The 15,973-nt window shown below is 36.5% G+C and overlaps 1 protein-coding gene across 2 annotated transcripts in view; it reads right to left on the bottom strand.

The window, feature by feature from the left end:
• LOC115414738 (regulator of G-protein signaling 6-like) overlaps nt 1-15,749 on the bottom strand; it is a 232,363-nt gene extending 216,614 nt beyond the window's left edge. Inside the window, exons 1-2 of one of the 2 annotated variants that reach the window (XM_030128019.1) lie at nt 15,658-15,749; nt 4,392-4,732 (exon numbers count right to left, since the gene is read on the bottom strand). In XM_030128019.1, coding sequence (XP_029983879.1) covers nt 4,392-4,631 — 240 coding nt within the window. In that variant the 5' untranslated portion in view covers nt 4,632-4,732; nt 15,658-15,749. The remainder of the gene's footprint in view (nt 1-4,391; nt 4,733-15,657) is intronic. The other variant, XM_030128020.1, reaches the window with a different exon arrangement.
• Between the last annotated feature and the right edge of the window lie 224 nt (nt 15,750-15,973).

The raw sequence follows: 15,973 nt of genomic DNA, 5'->3' as shown, positions 1-15,973 counted from the left end.
TATCCTAATCAAATTTGGTGGACATTTTGTCTTTGTTATTTTGGAAGCAAATACACTATAAACGCTTGTTGTTAATGGTCAATTCCGTAGAGAAATGAAGAGGTTTGTCAATAGTCGCTTTTCCATTGACCCTCAAATTGCGCAAATATAACTTGCGCATAAAATTTTACCTAATGGAAAAATGGCAATTTTGCCGAAAGTCTCATTGTTCGATTAAAAGTTTTTGCGCTGGCAAGAGGTGGTTTTTCGAGCGTAGTGCAAATGGTATATCACGCAAAACTGCAATGGAAAGACCTTTTTTCGCAACTAGAATCAGGTGAATTAAAAAACAGATGTTGACGTACATAACAAGTGAAGAAGAAAACGAAACATGTATGTGTGGACACACCAGGAAACCCGATCATTTTTTAAATTTAGTACGAGATAGAGGGGTAATATATAATAATAATGAATATATCTGTAAATCGACACCATATTCACGTTCGTTGCCATGTTTATGGAATGACTTCTCGTGTCATCTCGCGATAATAAATAAACAAATCATCGCATTTGTGATTTAACGGAAAAACCGACATTACGCACTTCTGGTTTTTTGACATTTAGTAAATATCGGTAAAGTTTTGTGCCGATGTCCAATGGAAAAGCAACTATTTTCATAAGGGGGGCTTATACAGGGTGGGGAAGCAAAATTTACAATGAACATTTAGTTGTTTTTTCTCAGCAGGCACTACGTCAATTGTTTTGAAACCAAACATATATTGATGTCATAATCATACCTAACACTATTATCCATACCTTTTCACAAACTTTTGCCCATATGAGTAATCAGGAAAGCAAACGTCAAAGAGTGTGTGATTTGCTGAATGCACTCGTCACACCAAAGGAGATTTCAAAAATAGTTGGAGTGTCCATAAAGACTGTTTATAATGGAAAGAAGAGAATGACTATGAGCAAATCTATTACGAGAAAGTCTGGAAGATACTATTAAAGAAGAATGGGAGAAATTGTCACCCGAATATTTGAGGAACACTTGTGCAAGTTTCAGGAAGTGTGTGAAGGCAGTTATTGAGAAAGAAGGAGGACACATAGAATAAAAACATTTTCTATTATGTAAATTTTCTTGTGGCAAATAAATTCTCATGACTTTCAATAAACTAATTGGTCATACACTGTCTTTCAATCCCTGCCTCAAAATATTGTAAATTTTGCTTCCCCACCCTGTAATTTTGGCCTCAACTGTAGATGAACTGAGAATATTATGTATATTACACAAGCAGCCACATTGTGTTTATGTCCCTGCACATCATCATCATTTTCTTTACAAACACATTACTTTTGCTGCATTTACACCTCACGTCCACACTTCTCCACTGTTTTAATCTCCTCAAACCTGAGCACTGTTAGAAACACCCCTATTTGTCGTTCAGAATCTTCAGGGCTGTATTGTAGTGTTAATGGACAAAAACGCTTAAGTTTAGAAATTATAACAAAGCCACCTGCCGTTGCTGCATGATTGGTCCCTACATATCCTTCCTATTCCCACTATTTCCAGAGGTAAACTAGAAGTCGTCCCTCGCTACCATGGATGTATTATGGTACCAGCTGTTGGTTCAATATGGATTTACTGAATTACTGTCCTCGGTGTCTCTGTCAACAGCTGCTGTGCTGCGAAACTCTACATTTCATCACCATTCTGCTCATTACATTCACAGCATATGAGATGATAGTCGAGTCATTTGCAATCCTGTTCTCAGCGGCGTTTAGAGGCTCCCCTCGTCATGTGATATTTGCTTTAGTTATGTTAAAATGTTTAAGTGTTATCTCTGAAACTTTGCTAAAACACTATTGTGGACAAAGATGATTTTTAAGACTCAACAAAAGCACATTAGTGTGGAAGTAGCCTGTGATGAACAACAGAGTAGAGCAGTAGAGTTGTATTGAAATCTTACCAACAAAACTGTCAGTCACATATTCAACCCGCCTACTTATCTGAAAAACACCAGCGATTGGCCAAAAATCTCCATTACAAGGCAGATACTTGAAAGGTAATTACATAAACAGATGAAAATGACATTAATAAAATAGTGCATTGAATTATAAAAGATGATACAAGACATAGCGAAAGCCAAACAGCCTTATAGTCTCTGATTTTGTAAGTTTGTGCATATTTTAGTACGTTTAGTTCATTCTCATTTAATTTTGTGAAAGCCAGTGAAAATGATCCAATCTGAGTTCTTATTCAGGGAGAAGAAAATGATTTAATGTGACAAAAATTTTAAAGATTTGGGATTATGCGTGGTTTTAAAGTCTTCTTCCAAATTTAGAATAAAATTGTCCTTTAAAATATGTGACAAATCTAGAGGCAAAACATTCAAAACCGATACGACCAAATATTCTTTCAGCTTCAAAACAGTAAAATTTAGACGAAACACAAAAATGAAGCGTCAAGAAGAAAGAAAAATATCCTGATAATTATATTTATGGTGATATTGTTTAATATCGCCATAAATATCATTATCAGGATGTGTTTTTCCAATACAATCAATTATTATTTCAGTCTTAACTCATGTATGAGTAAAATCAAAACAAAAATAAAACGTGAAGAAAAAAGAAAAACACATCCTGATAATAATATTTATAGCAACATAAAATTATATCGCAAAAAAATATCATTAGTATTTTATTGCCCAGCCCTATGACAACACACTGAAATAATACTAGATCAAACCAGCTGATGAATCAAGAAGAAAGAAGACAATAAACAGAAGTCGCTTTTCCATGGATGCTCAAATTGCGCGAATATAACTTTCGTATAAAAACGACTCATTTTTGCGCTGAGAGGTGGTTTTTCAGGTGTAGCAAAACTGGCATGTCACACAAAACTGCAATGGAAAGACCTTTTTTTCACAACTACAGTCATGTGAATTTAAAAAAATGGATGTTGATGGATATTACAACAAGCAAAGAAGAAGAGTTTTAAAAGAAACATGGTGCAGTATGTGTGGACACACCAGGAAACTGAATCATTTTTTTTTAATTTAGTATGGGATAGAGGGGTAATATATAATAATAATAATAATAATAAATATATCTGTAAATCAACACCATATTTATGTTCATTGCCATGTTTATGGAATGACTTCTCGTGTCATTTGTAATTTAATTGAAAAACCGACATTACACACTTCTGGTTTTTTTAACATTTAGTAAATATCGGTAAAGCATTGCACAGATGTCCAATGGAAAAGCCACTACTGAAATAACTCACATCTTAACATTAACCCTTTCATGCACAGTGGTCACTACAGTGGACAGTTATTCTCCAACTGTTCTCTTGTATATTCATGGATTTTATTGTTTTACTTGCATATCAACCAACACAGTGGATACTTATGCACCATCCCATAATACACTGCAATTCATACCGCTACTGTAACATTCCTGTTCTTGATAAACCTGATCCGCAGAAACATATTTGAGTGTAAATCAATTGTTAGTTGTTATTAGACTGTAATTAACAGTTGGTTTTTTTTTTTAAGTTGTTGTGTTTTGGTTTTTTTTGCATATTATTTGAGTGAGTAATAACTGCTATTATAGTATGTTAAAATCTGAGAAAACATCAGATTAGCAACATTAAAAAACATTTATTTCATAGTTTTCACACAGTATGGCAGTAAATGCATGTTTCTTTGCTTCAAAAATTAAATGCATGGTGTCCAGCTGAGTGGACATTTTTGTAACTCCATGAAAAATAGGTTCATAAAAAAAAAAAAAAATTCAATCACATCGTTTTTTTCATGCCTAAAGAGGAATAAAAACACTCAGGAAAAAAAATCTTGATTAAGGTTCTCATAATTCGTGCATGAAAGGGTTAACCAATCTACCTTGTCATGTGATATGTGCTTTAGATATATCAAAATGTTATCTCTGAAACTATGCTAAAACGCTAATGTGGACGAAGACCCAGCAAAAGCACGAGTAGAGCAGTAGAGTTGTGTCGAAATCTTACCGCAGATTGGTAAACGAAACTGTCAGTCACATATTCAACCCGCCTACTTCTCTGAAAAACACCTGCAATTGGCCAAAAATCTCCATCACAAGGCAGATTTTCTACAGCCTTTAAACAGAGCCAAGAAGACTGGTTTCCTCTCAGACCACTTGAATTACAACAAACTTAAAGGTATTTACCTCATTTCCGTTGACTGACACCAAAAATCTGTCACTATTAATCTTTTACTGCCAGCTGAAATTAAACACTCCTCGTATAAGTCGCAGGAACCAACAACAGCTAAATCCAAGCGAGCAAGTCACAGCAAAATGCGCTTGAACACAACAGAAAGCTCACAAAACACAGACTGAACTCATCCATCGCAGTGGAGTTCTGCTCTTACCTTTCTGTAGACAATCATGTTGGGGGAGTCGTCGTCTGGATCCACGCTACTCATTGACCTCATCGACAGCAGGGGTCGGGTCGGGGTCGTCTGGATGCCCTCCTTCGGTTCTTCAGACCCTTCATCGGACTCCGTCGTCCCCACAGGACCCGGCGATGGCGGTGGCGGTGGCGGTGGCTGCTGCTGCTCCTCCTCCTCCTCCACCTTCTGCTGCTGCTGCTGCTGAGGCGCCTCAGCCATCACTACAGCCTCCCCTTCAATCTCTTCCTCTGGACTTATCCTCTTCTTTATCTCTTCTTCTTTATGTCCCGGTGTGCACTTTCTTCAACGTCTCAAAGCTGCTGTAGGGAGAAACAGAGATGAATTAGACGGTACAAGTCACCGCTGGGCCCCATTCCCCCGTCGCTCCGTCTTTTTTTTTTTTTTTTTCTCGTCTCGTGTCAGCAGGAACACGATGGATGCAATGAAGGAGTCATAAATTCTCAGTTTTCTCTGTTATCTGTTCTCTGCAATTCCTCCTCATCTGTCGTCACATGAGACTGGAGTTACAAAAGAACAGAGGACATTGTGTTTAAGATTTTCCCATTTTGTCCCTGCAGATTTTCTTTTCTGCAGCTCCCATACAACATACAACACATGGATAGACTGTTAAAAGCCTTTTTTTTTTTACCAGTGTAGATACTCATTATTTAGCTTGTAAAGAGAAAAAATAGACGACATTCAGGATCTAACAAATGGGTGTTATGAGGAAGCATTCATAGATGGATAGACCATCATTACCCTGCCCCCCAAAGGTGGTTTATTTCTTTGTTAACACTCCAGCACCAAAACTATTGGTTGAATTCATACCAGTTTGGTTTATAGATTGCCAGTGACCCAGAATAGATGTCATTACATTTTGGGAACAGTAGGTCAAAGTGTCAGTTTTTTATGAATTGGTTTTAATCCTTTTTTTCCCCCATTTTCTTACAATGGGCAGAACTTCACGTCTGTAGCAGCAAAACTACTGGTTGAATTCATACTAATTTGGGTTTATAGATTACCAGTGACCCAGAATAGGTTTCATTACATTTTTGGAAAAGTTGGTCAAAGTGTCAATATTTTATGAATTTTTAAATCTGTTTTTTTCCCCCATTTACTTATAAAGGGGTAAAATTTCAAATGTCTGTAGCAGCAAAACTGTTGTTTTAATTCAAACTAAATTAGGTTTGTAGATTGCCAGTGACCCAAAATAGATGTCATTACATTTTAGGAAAAGTAGGTCAAAGTGTCAATTTTTTATGAATTTTTGAAATCTTTTTTCAACATTTACTTATAATGAGCGAAATTTCAAATGTGTGTATCAGCAAAACTATGGCTTTAATTCATACCAATTTTGGTTTATACATTGTCAGTGACACAGAATAGATGTAATTACATTTTGGGAAAAGTAGGTCAAAGTTAAAATTTTTTAGGAATTTTTTAACCCCCCCCCCCCCCCCCCATTTACTTATAATGGGCAAAATTTCAAATGTCTGTATCAGCAAAACTATGGCTTTAATTCATACCAAATTTGGTTTATGCATCATCAGTGACACAGAATAGATGTAATTACATTTTGGGAAAAGTAGGTCAAAGTTAAAAATTTTTATGAATTTTTTAAATCTTTTTTTCCCCCCCATTTACTTATCACAAGAAAAATTTCACATCTGTATCAGCAAAACTACTGGTTGAATTCATACCAAATTAGGTTTATAGATTGCCACTGACCCATAATAGATCTGGTTACATTTGGGAAAAGTAGGTCAAAGTTCACATTTTTCATGAATTTTTTAATTATTTTTTTTGCCTCCCATTTACTTATAATGAGCGGAATTTCAGATGTCTATAAAAACATCCATTTTGCTTCAATTTACTTCAAACTTGGTACATATATAAAAGCAATTAATATGCTGACATCAGCATATGCATAGACATGATGACATCAGTTGGATCAATGCCAAAATTAGCTACGATATGCGCGAGGGGCGGGATTTGTTGTGACTGGCACCACTTGTTTATGTTTATTTATAAACATGGGTGAATGTTTTCATCATGTTTACCTAAATTACAGCTGATGCTCTCAATCAATGTAAAACTAAATGACATGCTTGACTTTCATAATTTAACACCAAGAATTAGTTCAACAATAAAAAAAAACCCAAAGCTTCCAATTCACTTAAGTGCAACAGCGAGACACACACCGTTCAACAATACAGGGATACATGACGCCTGTCCACACGCCATATCCCATAACTCAGGACTATCCACCATCTATGACAGCTGTCAAAATATGTCAATGTCTTGTCTCAACTCATCTGTTTAACGGACAGATGAGCTGAAGTGTGAGTTCAAGCTACAGAGATGGAAACTACGGGAAGGACGAGTAAAATAAGTTTGTTTGTGCTGCAAAAAAGGACCCTAATATGCAGTACAAAAGGTTAAAAATGTACAACAAGTAAACATTGAAGGAAAAATATAGAATTAGAAACACGAAGAACACATCCTGATAATGGCAATGGCAATATAAAATACTAATCGCCATAAATATCAGTGTTTCATTGCCCAGCCCTATGACAACACTCTGAAATATTACTGGATCGAAACAGCTAATGAATAAAGTAGAAAGAAGATGATAAACTGAGAAATACTCTGTCCAAAACAACATTAACCAAATTACTTAATTACCTCAAAAGAGCTTCTATACTAATTCTCATTTCAATCCTACTTCATATAGTTATAGTCCAGTCATATTTGTTTGTAAATGTGTGCAGCGTCCTTACATTCAACAGGCCTCATTGTTTATTTTACATCAGACATCAATCATGAGTTAATGTAAAAACAAATAAAGTCACTGAACTGAGGCCGATGGAATTTATTTTAGAATCAAAACTTAAGCCTCTGAAGAGTCTTTCTACGGTATACCAAAGCAAAATAAACACCTCTATGAAATTCATTAAATTTAAAGACAGTCAAAAAATATGGAAAAAAATTAAGGTTGTGCACCATTAAGTTAAAGAACAGACTTTAAACTGGGCTAATGTTTAACAAAAACAAACCCCATAAATACATACTTATGCACCGGATTTGTCTCTGGATAGTACGCTGACGTATTTTCCATACAGGTTCCAGTGAATATTCCGTGAAAACACACTACTAAATGCAGGATGTGTGTTCTTTTTCTGGATAAAAACAGTATAACCATGTCCTCTACTGCTGTTCACCCCTGCTGCGACAAGCTCGGTTTGATTTGGGTCTAATCACTTCAATTGGGACCACCTGTGTCTTGTGTTGCAAGTGCTCGTGGTTATTGAAGTTTATAAGTGTAGTTCTCAAGCTACAAATACAAGAATCTGCACCATTCAGGGAAAAAAAGTGAAACAATTGTACAAATTCACAGAATAACCTGAATATATCTTTTATATGTTGTATATATTTCTTGTATCTGTAGCGTAGAATTGACTTTTGTATATTTTAGTATTTCTTTGTAGTTTTAGATATTGTCAATATTTTTCAGTATATACAGTCATGGAAAACATTTTTACACCACCTTTGTTTTCTTCAATTTCTTGTTCATTTTAATGCCTGGTACAACTAAAAGTACATTTGTTTGGACAAATATAATGATAACAACAAAAATAGCTCATAAGAGTTGAATTTCAGAGCTGACATCTAGCCATTTTCCATGTTTTCTTGATAATAACCAAAATCACTTCAGTACTTACATCAAAAGCTATAGCATTGTACTGACAAAAACAGTGTTTTTAGGCTTTCGTGTTTTCTTTTCTGTCTGTTTTAGTCACATGATAGACACAGGAGTTAGTACTTGATTGCATAACCATTGTTTTTGATGACTTTTGATGGTCTAATCATTTTTTCTGCGACTGTATTTCCAGTGTAATTATATGTGATATTTTATACAGTCTTTCTTTTTGCACTTGAAGTGTTTGCTGCTTAACAGAAACAGCACTGCTAAACTGATTTTCATTGTTTCTGTAACAATGACAATAAAGAACTATTCTATTCTATTCTACAAATCTTGGAAAAGTAATGTTAAATTGTACAACACTTTATTACTTTTGTGAAATTGTTCCAAATTTTTTATTGTTAGGTAGAAAATCAAAGTCACTGAAGTTACCATATTTGGTCCGTTACCCGTAAGTGGCAAAAAATAAATAAATAAATCTGGGCTGTCAAAATTAACGCATTAATGTGGATTAATCCACCATCATGATTGATTTAAAATTTTAACCCAATTAACCCATCTGCAGCACAGAATGACTCTGAACTTGTCTGCTAATACATTTGGAACAGTTTGTCCAAGTAGAGTTAGTGTTGCTCATGTGCAAATGGATAGTTGATCCGGTAGTGACAGGCAACAGAACCAACCAATAAAGATGGAAGACACTAAACAGCACGTTGGTCCTCTGGATGGAAATATGAGGACAAAAAAAACAACATGGAACAGTCGACCGACAAAGTATTATAAACATTCTGCAGGAAGGAGTTTTCTTTTCACCAAAGCACTTCCAGCTTCAAATACCACAATGACGCAAAGCATATGTTAGTTGGGGATTCTGCTAGCACTTCAGCTAACGCGTCGCCCAGCCTGTACAAACATGTTAAGTGCATCTACATTCCCTTCTTTCTTTTTATTTTTTTAGCTTTTTATTTTTTAGTTTTCAAAAGAACATTCCCTTCTTTCTTGAGTCTGTTTACTCCTGCAAAATTAAACGTGATTAATATTGATTAAAAATGAGTGATATCAAAATTAATCCACAACAACCCTGTTATTAATCTGACTAAAAATTTTAATCATTTGACAGCACTAAAATAAATAAATAAAAAATGTAAAATGTAAATATAAAAAAATCCAAGAAAAACACATGTAAGATGAAAAGAACATCACTTTTAGAACATTAGACCAACATAAGCTCTGATCCAGACCCCTGTCCACATCTACATTCTCCCTTTGAACATCATTCCTTACATTAGTACCATTACTTCATGGTATCTAACAAAGCAGGTACATTCACTGTTCATGCAGAGGTGGACCTTACAGACCCTGGAGACCACATTGAACCTGAGATTGTTGACTCACTGTCCTCACTGTAATTGCTGCTGGAACTGTCTTGTAATGTATGTGGAAATGACCAAAACTAGTCACTTGCCCAATAAAGGGTTAAAAAAAAAATCCTAGTAAAAGTTTTCTTGTAACTATATCAGATATATCAAACATATTAATTATGATATAGTGAGATTATTGGACTTTAAGGTTATATACCATGACATAATCAATACTTATGCGTATCTGCAAACTGTGCTCCAGTTTTCTGCACAAACTTCTAATGATGTGATTTATAAGTAGAGCATCAGTGTGTGTGTGTGTGTGTGTGTGTGTGTGTGTGTGTGTGTTTACTATTGGCATTTATTGGGTTGTGAAAGATCATGGCAAGGAGGGACATATAGTTTCACATAAATATTTTTGCGTGGGATGGCTTTTTAATGAGAGTTCTTGGTGTTGTTTAAGTCTCTGTTTTTTCCCTCTAGACCCTCTCTAATGCTGGACACACTGTATAAAAAACAATGAAAAAATAGACACAATCCATACAACAGCTGGTCACTTTAACGGAAAGAATAGTCATAGAGGCAGATAATTGCTGGACATGTCATTCCAACCCCTTGGGCTTTAAAATGCAGCTGTAACAACCTCCACCACATGTTCTCCAACCAAAATATTGGAGAAAATGGAGCTGGGATTTACTCAACCACAGGTCAACCACTGATGATAGATGCTAAAAATACCAGCTCAGCTACTCAGCGTTCTAGTTCATACACCAGGTGCTGAACGGGGATGAGTTCAGGCCGGGTTGGTCAAGTTTTTCCACGCCAGGTTCACATTGGATCAAGATTTTTTTGTGCAATGTTGAAACAGGGACCTTTTCTAAAAATATTTGTTGCAGGAGCATCAGGAGCCTGTGGTTGGAGATGTGTTCAGATCCTTAAAGGCGAAGACACACCAAACCGACTGCTGACTGTCGCCAGAAAAGGTAGCCCAACTGATCAGTTGGCTCGCGGTCAAAAAAGTGTGAAGAACACACCAAATCGACTACTGACTTCAGCCTACGTTCTGCGCATGCGCGAGATGTAAAACCAGGAATTTACGGAACATCTCTCTAAACTCAAAGTTCGCTGTTGTCAGTCATTGTTGTCAGCAGAGTGTTGAGTAGTCCAGAAGGGTTGGTGTTGTACTTGTTGAACGGATGGTTGGTAATAAGAAGATACTGGCACTGTCAGCTCTCGGGCTTCTTCTTGTGGAAGAAGAAAGATGTCACAAGTGAAAACTAAGGAGAAGTCGCACTATGCTAACAATGCTAACAGTGTTCACTTCATGGTATGAATGAAGTCCGTAGTCAACAATGACTGGCACTCATTCAGATACAATATGAGCAGTGAATGGTCTGTTATAGAAGCCAGTAATAGTGTGAAGTACCTTGGCATAGCTGTATTCACATGGAAACTTCTCCTTCACTGATTCACGAGTTAAGGCTATCCCTCCACCAATCAGATCGATCCAACTGAACGACAAATAGTGGACGTTTTCTCATGTTGAATTGGTTGAAAAAACTGGCGACGGCATTAACGACAGCTGATCACTGAGAACACACCAACCAGACTCATGTCACCGACCTCACCAGACCGCCCAACGACGTCCAACCGCCGAAAATTGGGTCGGTTTGTCTTCGCCTTAAGTTAACCCTTTAACCCCCGAGACCCCCCCCGAAGTTGACAAAATTTATTCCGATCACAAATAAGGTGGACACTCAGCGCTGAGGACTCAAAGACAATGAGCCCCGAACAGTACAGGAAATGTACATTTATTGTCCCTACAGGCGGGCTCACCCGTACAAATGGGTCGGTCTTTAACTTAGCGTTATCTAAAAAGATCAAACAGATGTGGGGCCTTAACTCTAAGTAAACTTACGCCAACAATAAGTTTACCCTTATCACCTATATTTGACAACACTATGTGTGTGAATGTGTGGGTTCAGACATGTATCTAGAAGAACAGAACCTACTTATCTCTTGTGCAGACAGATGTTTCCTATCTTAACAAGCTTATCCTAATGATAACGTACTTAAACTACAACAGAGTACGACATAAATCCTGGTCACAAAGAACTCACTATTAACATTATTGAAGTAAAACAGATTAAACAAAAGAATCATATGTTAAAACAATAACTACTTAATACTAAAACAATTCATCCTAAAACTTCAATATCTGAAATAAAATATATTTCATGTCCCTGGAGAAGTGGGTTTACTCTCATTTTTTTTTTTTTTTTTTTTAAAGTAGTCCATAAAAATGCCCTTTTAGATACAGTGACATGTCAAACTACTCTATTTAGTTTACCCAAAAATCCATCAGTGGTATTTGCTCACTATTTTAAAATTATCACGACTTGATCAGGAGCAGTTTATAGGTTTTACTGGTCACACAAGCAGCTGCATGGATGTAAATGTATTCAACATGAGGCAAACATAGGATAATGTTAGCCTTTCATAACGTTAACCTACTCACACAGTTTAACTATTGGGACCAAATCTCATCTTCTTTAAATGTGCAGTCATATGGCCAGCAGTTTAAAACAGCGACTTTTTCTGAAACCACCTTAAAACTTACCTCAGAATTATATATTCCATGTAAGTAGGTTCTCTCGATATGTGTCACTCACTTGAAAGACTTTCTGCCTTTCTCGTTCACATTTCCAATAATCGTGCATCTTTCAACGAGACATGCAGTGACCTGTCAATCAACTGGGGTGGCACTGGCATCTGAGGCGGCCAATCAGGTTCCAGAGGTGGCCAACACTAGCTAACAATATTTTCCTCAGCATGACCCGCCCTAATCTGCCTCTGATTGGCTCCTCAGTCCTCATACCTAAAGTTAACCAATCTAATCAGTGAAGGTACCTAGTACTAGCCAATTAGAGGCAGAGTAGGGCGGGTCATGGCTTCACCATCCTGGGGGAAAACATGGGACTCAGATACTACTGAATGGTGCGCATTAGGGGGATTTAGAAGTGGGTATACCCAATGCTGACTGAAAAATAAATAGGTATACACCATATACCCTGGAGTACACCTCTGGATATGACTAAACCAGTAAAAATATATAGATACACAAGATAAAATCTACTAAAATAATAGGATTTCTACTCAATGACTCCAGAAAAGTATAAATCTCTGCAGCTTGAAGCCTGTAGAAACCATTTAGATTCTTCTATTCATGGTAAAATAATGTAGAAATATCATGTACAGCACGTAACTTTAAAAAAAAAAAAAAAAAACCCACTTCCACTGAACTTGTCCTTTACAGCTCACTTGTTTCTGCAGCAGAGCACCCTTAAAGCAAGGTCAGCACCAAAAACTACAGCTGTCAGACAAATGTAGTGGAGTAAAAAGTCCAATGTTTGCCTCTGAGATGGAGAAGGTTGCATAAGTGTGTCAAATTTACACTTGAATACCAAGTAACAGAGACGGCAATAATAGAAGCGTCCTCCTCAGTAGAAGTACAGATACTTGTGTAAGACTCTGGTTAAAGCACGACAACCCATTTTACTTCTTGGCTCAAGCACAAGAACAAGTGCAGGTTGTTGCTGTATCGTCTCATTGAATAAGTAATCAGATTACATTTGCTTTATCCAATGTTTGATTAAAATGAACAAAATAAGCAGAGGTGTGTTTATGTCTTGTTTTATCTTGTCAATTCTCTCATGTAACCTTCATCTTATATCATCTTGTGCATCGTTTTGTCCGGTTTTGTCTTTTTATTACAGTTTCTACATCTTTGGTCTTGTCGTGTTGTCCATTCTTTTGCATCGTTTCTGTCTTGTTTCATCTTTTGCAGCATTTTTGTTCATTTTTTCAGCACATTTTAGATCATGTTCATCCTCTTTTTACATTGTTTTTGTCGTGTTGCATCTTTTGGTCTGTTCTCATCTTGTCTTGTCAATGTCTCATTATGCCTTATGCATCGTTTTCATCTATTCGCATGTTTAGTGTTATCCTCATCTTGTTATTTCTTTTTTTTTTATTTTTGATCTTTTCATCGTTTTTATCTTTTGCATTATTTTTGTCTTGTCACATATTTTGCGCCATTTATGTCTTTTCCTGTCATTTTTTTTTCTCTATATCATTGCACCATTTTCAACTTTTTGCATCTTTTGTGTCATTTTCATCTTGTTAAATCTTTTTTTGGGGTCATATTCATCTTGTTAAGTCTGTTTTTTGTCATTTTCATCTTGTTACGACTTTTTTTGTCATTTTCATCTTGTTACATTTTTTTTGGGTCATTTTTATCTTATTACATCTTTTTTTGTGTCATTTTCACCTTGTTACGTCTTTTTTTTTGTGTCATTTTCATCTTGTTACATCTTTTTGTCATTTTCATCTTGTTACGTTTTTTTTGGGTCATTTTCACCTTGTTACGTCTTTTTTTGTGTTATTTTCATCTTGTTACATCTTTTTGTCATTTTTTTTTGTTACGTCTTGTTTTGCGTCATTTTCACCTTGTTACGTCTTTTTTTGTGTGTCATTTTCATCTTGTTACATCTTTCTTTGGGTCATTTTCATTGTGTTATGTCTTTTTTTGTATCATTTTTATTTTGTTATGTCTTTTTTTTGGTCATTTTGATCTTGTTTTGCATCATTTTCATCTTTTTACACCTTTTTTTTTTATCATTTTCATCTTGTTACATCTTTTTTGGGTTACTTTCATCTTATGTCTTTTTTGTCATTTTCATTTTGTTACGTCTTTTTTTGCATCATTTTCATCTTGTTACATATTGTTTTTTTGTAATTTTCATCTTGTCACATCTTTTGTACCACTTAGATCTTATCTTGTCCTTTTTGTTTCATTATCTCTTGTGAATCCTTTTTGTTTTATTGCATCTTTTGCATCATTTTCATCTTATTCTGTCTTTTTTTTTTTTTTTTGGCTTTCACCTTCTTTACTCTTTAGCATCATGTTTTCTCTTGTCATATCTTTTCTGCTGTTCTTGTCTTGTCAATCTCATCTCATTATGTCTTCTGAACTGTTTTCGTCTTGTTGCATCTTTTGCATCATTTTCATTTTCTTCTGTCTTTTACGTCATTTTCATCTCATTCCATCTTTTCCATGCTGTCACATCAACTCCTGTCACCTTTTACATCTTTTTTTTCTTTTACAATGTCGAAAGCATGCAAATTATTATGCAAAATAAACAATTTACCCCAAATGCATTTAAACTAAGCCTGTTTTGAGAATGCCCCGACCTAAAAACTACACATATTTGCCTTAAATCTAGGTAAATGAAAAAAAAAAAAAAAAAAAAAAAACACATCATAAGTTACCAGAGAAACAAATGCAGATACATACAAACTCTATTTGTGTGCGGTGATGAAGAATGTGTCCCACATCTGTTGGTTCCACTCCACCACTGCCAGTTTCAGCAAACTTGGAGAACATGACGGCCAGAGTAAAACCTATTAAGTGGGCTTTTTCAGGCTTATTTGATGGACGGTGATAATACACACAGGGATATAGACGTCTCTCTCTCCAACAGCTGTCAGTGGTCTCTCTATCCTCCCAGGATCTCTCCACTCCCCAAACACACAGAGCCAGCAGCGCTGCAGCCTAATTTAGACACTCTCTTCAAACACACACACATACACACACATACACACACATACTCTCACACACACAGTATCACTTGTAATCGCTTTAAATCAGTCCAGTTGCAGAAAGAGGCGTTCACGTCCCCTCAGTTGCACAGATATGTACATTAAACTCAACACCACACCTCTCCTCTGTGTGTGTGTGAGTGTGTGTGAGTGTGTGTGTGTGTGTGTTACAACCTCTAAAACACACACCCAAACATGAACGCAACAATTAATGTAACACACAAATCCAGGTAGGATTGACACACAAATACACACCACTAACACCATCCCAGCATCCTCCACAGCCCGGTCCATCACTCTCACATTTCCACGGCAGGTATCACCGTGAGGAGGTGCGTTCAAACGCGCCGCGCACAATTTCTCTTCTTCCACATCTTTTTTTTTTTTTGTAAGATCCCACTCTTAATTTCCCGGTTTTTGTTAATTAATCCACTCATTTATGAACTACATCTATCCGTTTGCTGCTCTCTCTCTGTGTGTGTGTGTGTGTGTGTGTGTGTGTGTGTGTGTTTGTTCTTACCTCAGTGCCGGGTTCTTCTGTCGCTTGGAGCCGTGGAGCCAAAAAAGCCGCTTCTCCACCACAACACCGACCCACCAGAGCGACGCATCCACAGGAAAGAGAGAGAGAGAGAGAGAGAGAGAGAGAGAGAGAGAGACTGTGGGATGAGAAGCAGCTGCTGCTCTCTCTCTCTCTCTCCCACTATCACGCAGTGGTTCCTGTTTTGTGACTGACTGGAGCTGTGATCGTTCAACTGCCGCACACACACACACGCACAAACACACACATGCACGCACACACATATACAAACACACACAACTAACCTACATATGCACGG

The sequence above is a fragment of the Sphaeramia orbicularis genome, chromosome 24, assembly GCF_902148855.1.
Source record: "Sphaeramia orbicularis chromosome 24, fSphaOr1.1, whole genome shotgun sequence".
NCBI lineage: Eukaryota > Metazoa > Chordata > Actinopteri > Kurtiformes > Apogonidae > Sphaeramia > Sphaeramia orbicularis.
This window is presented reverse-complemented; position numbering and strand designations above follow the sequence as displayed.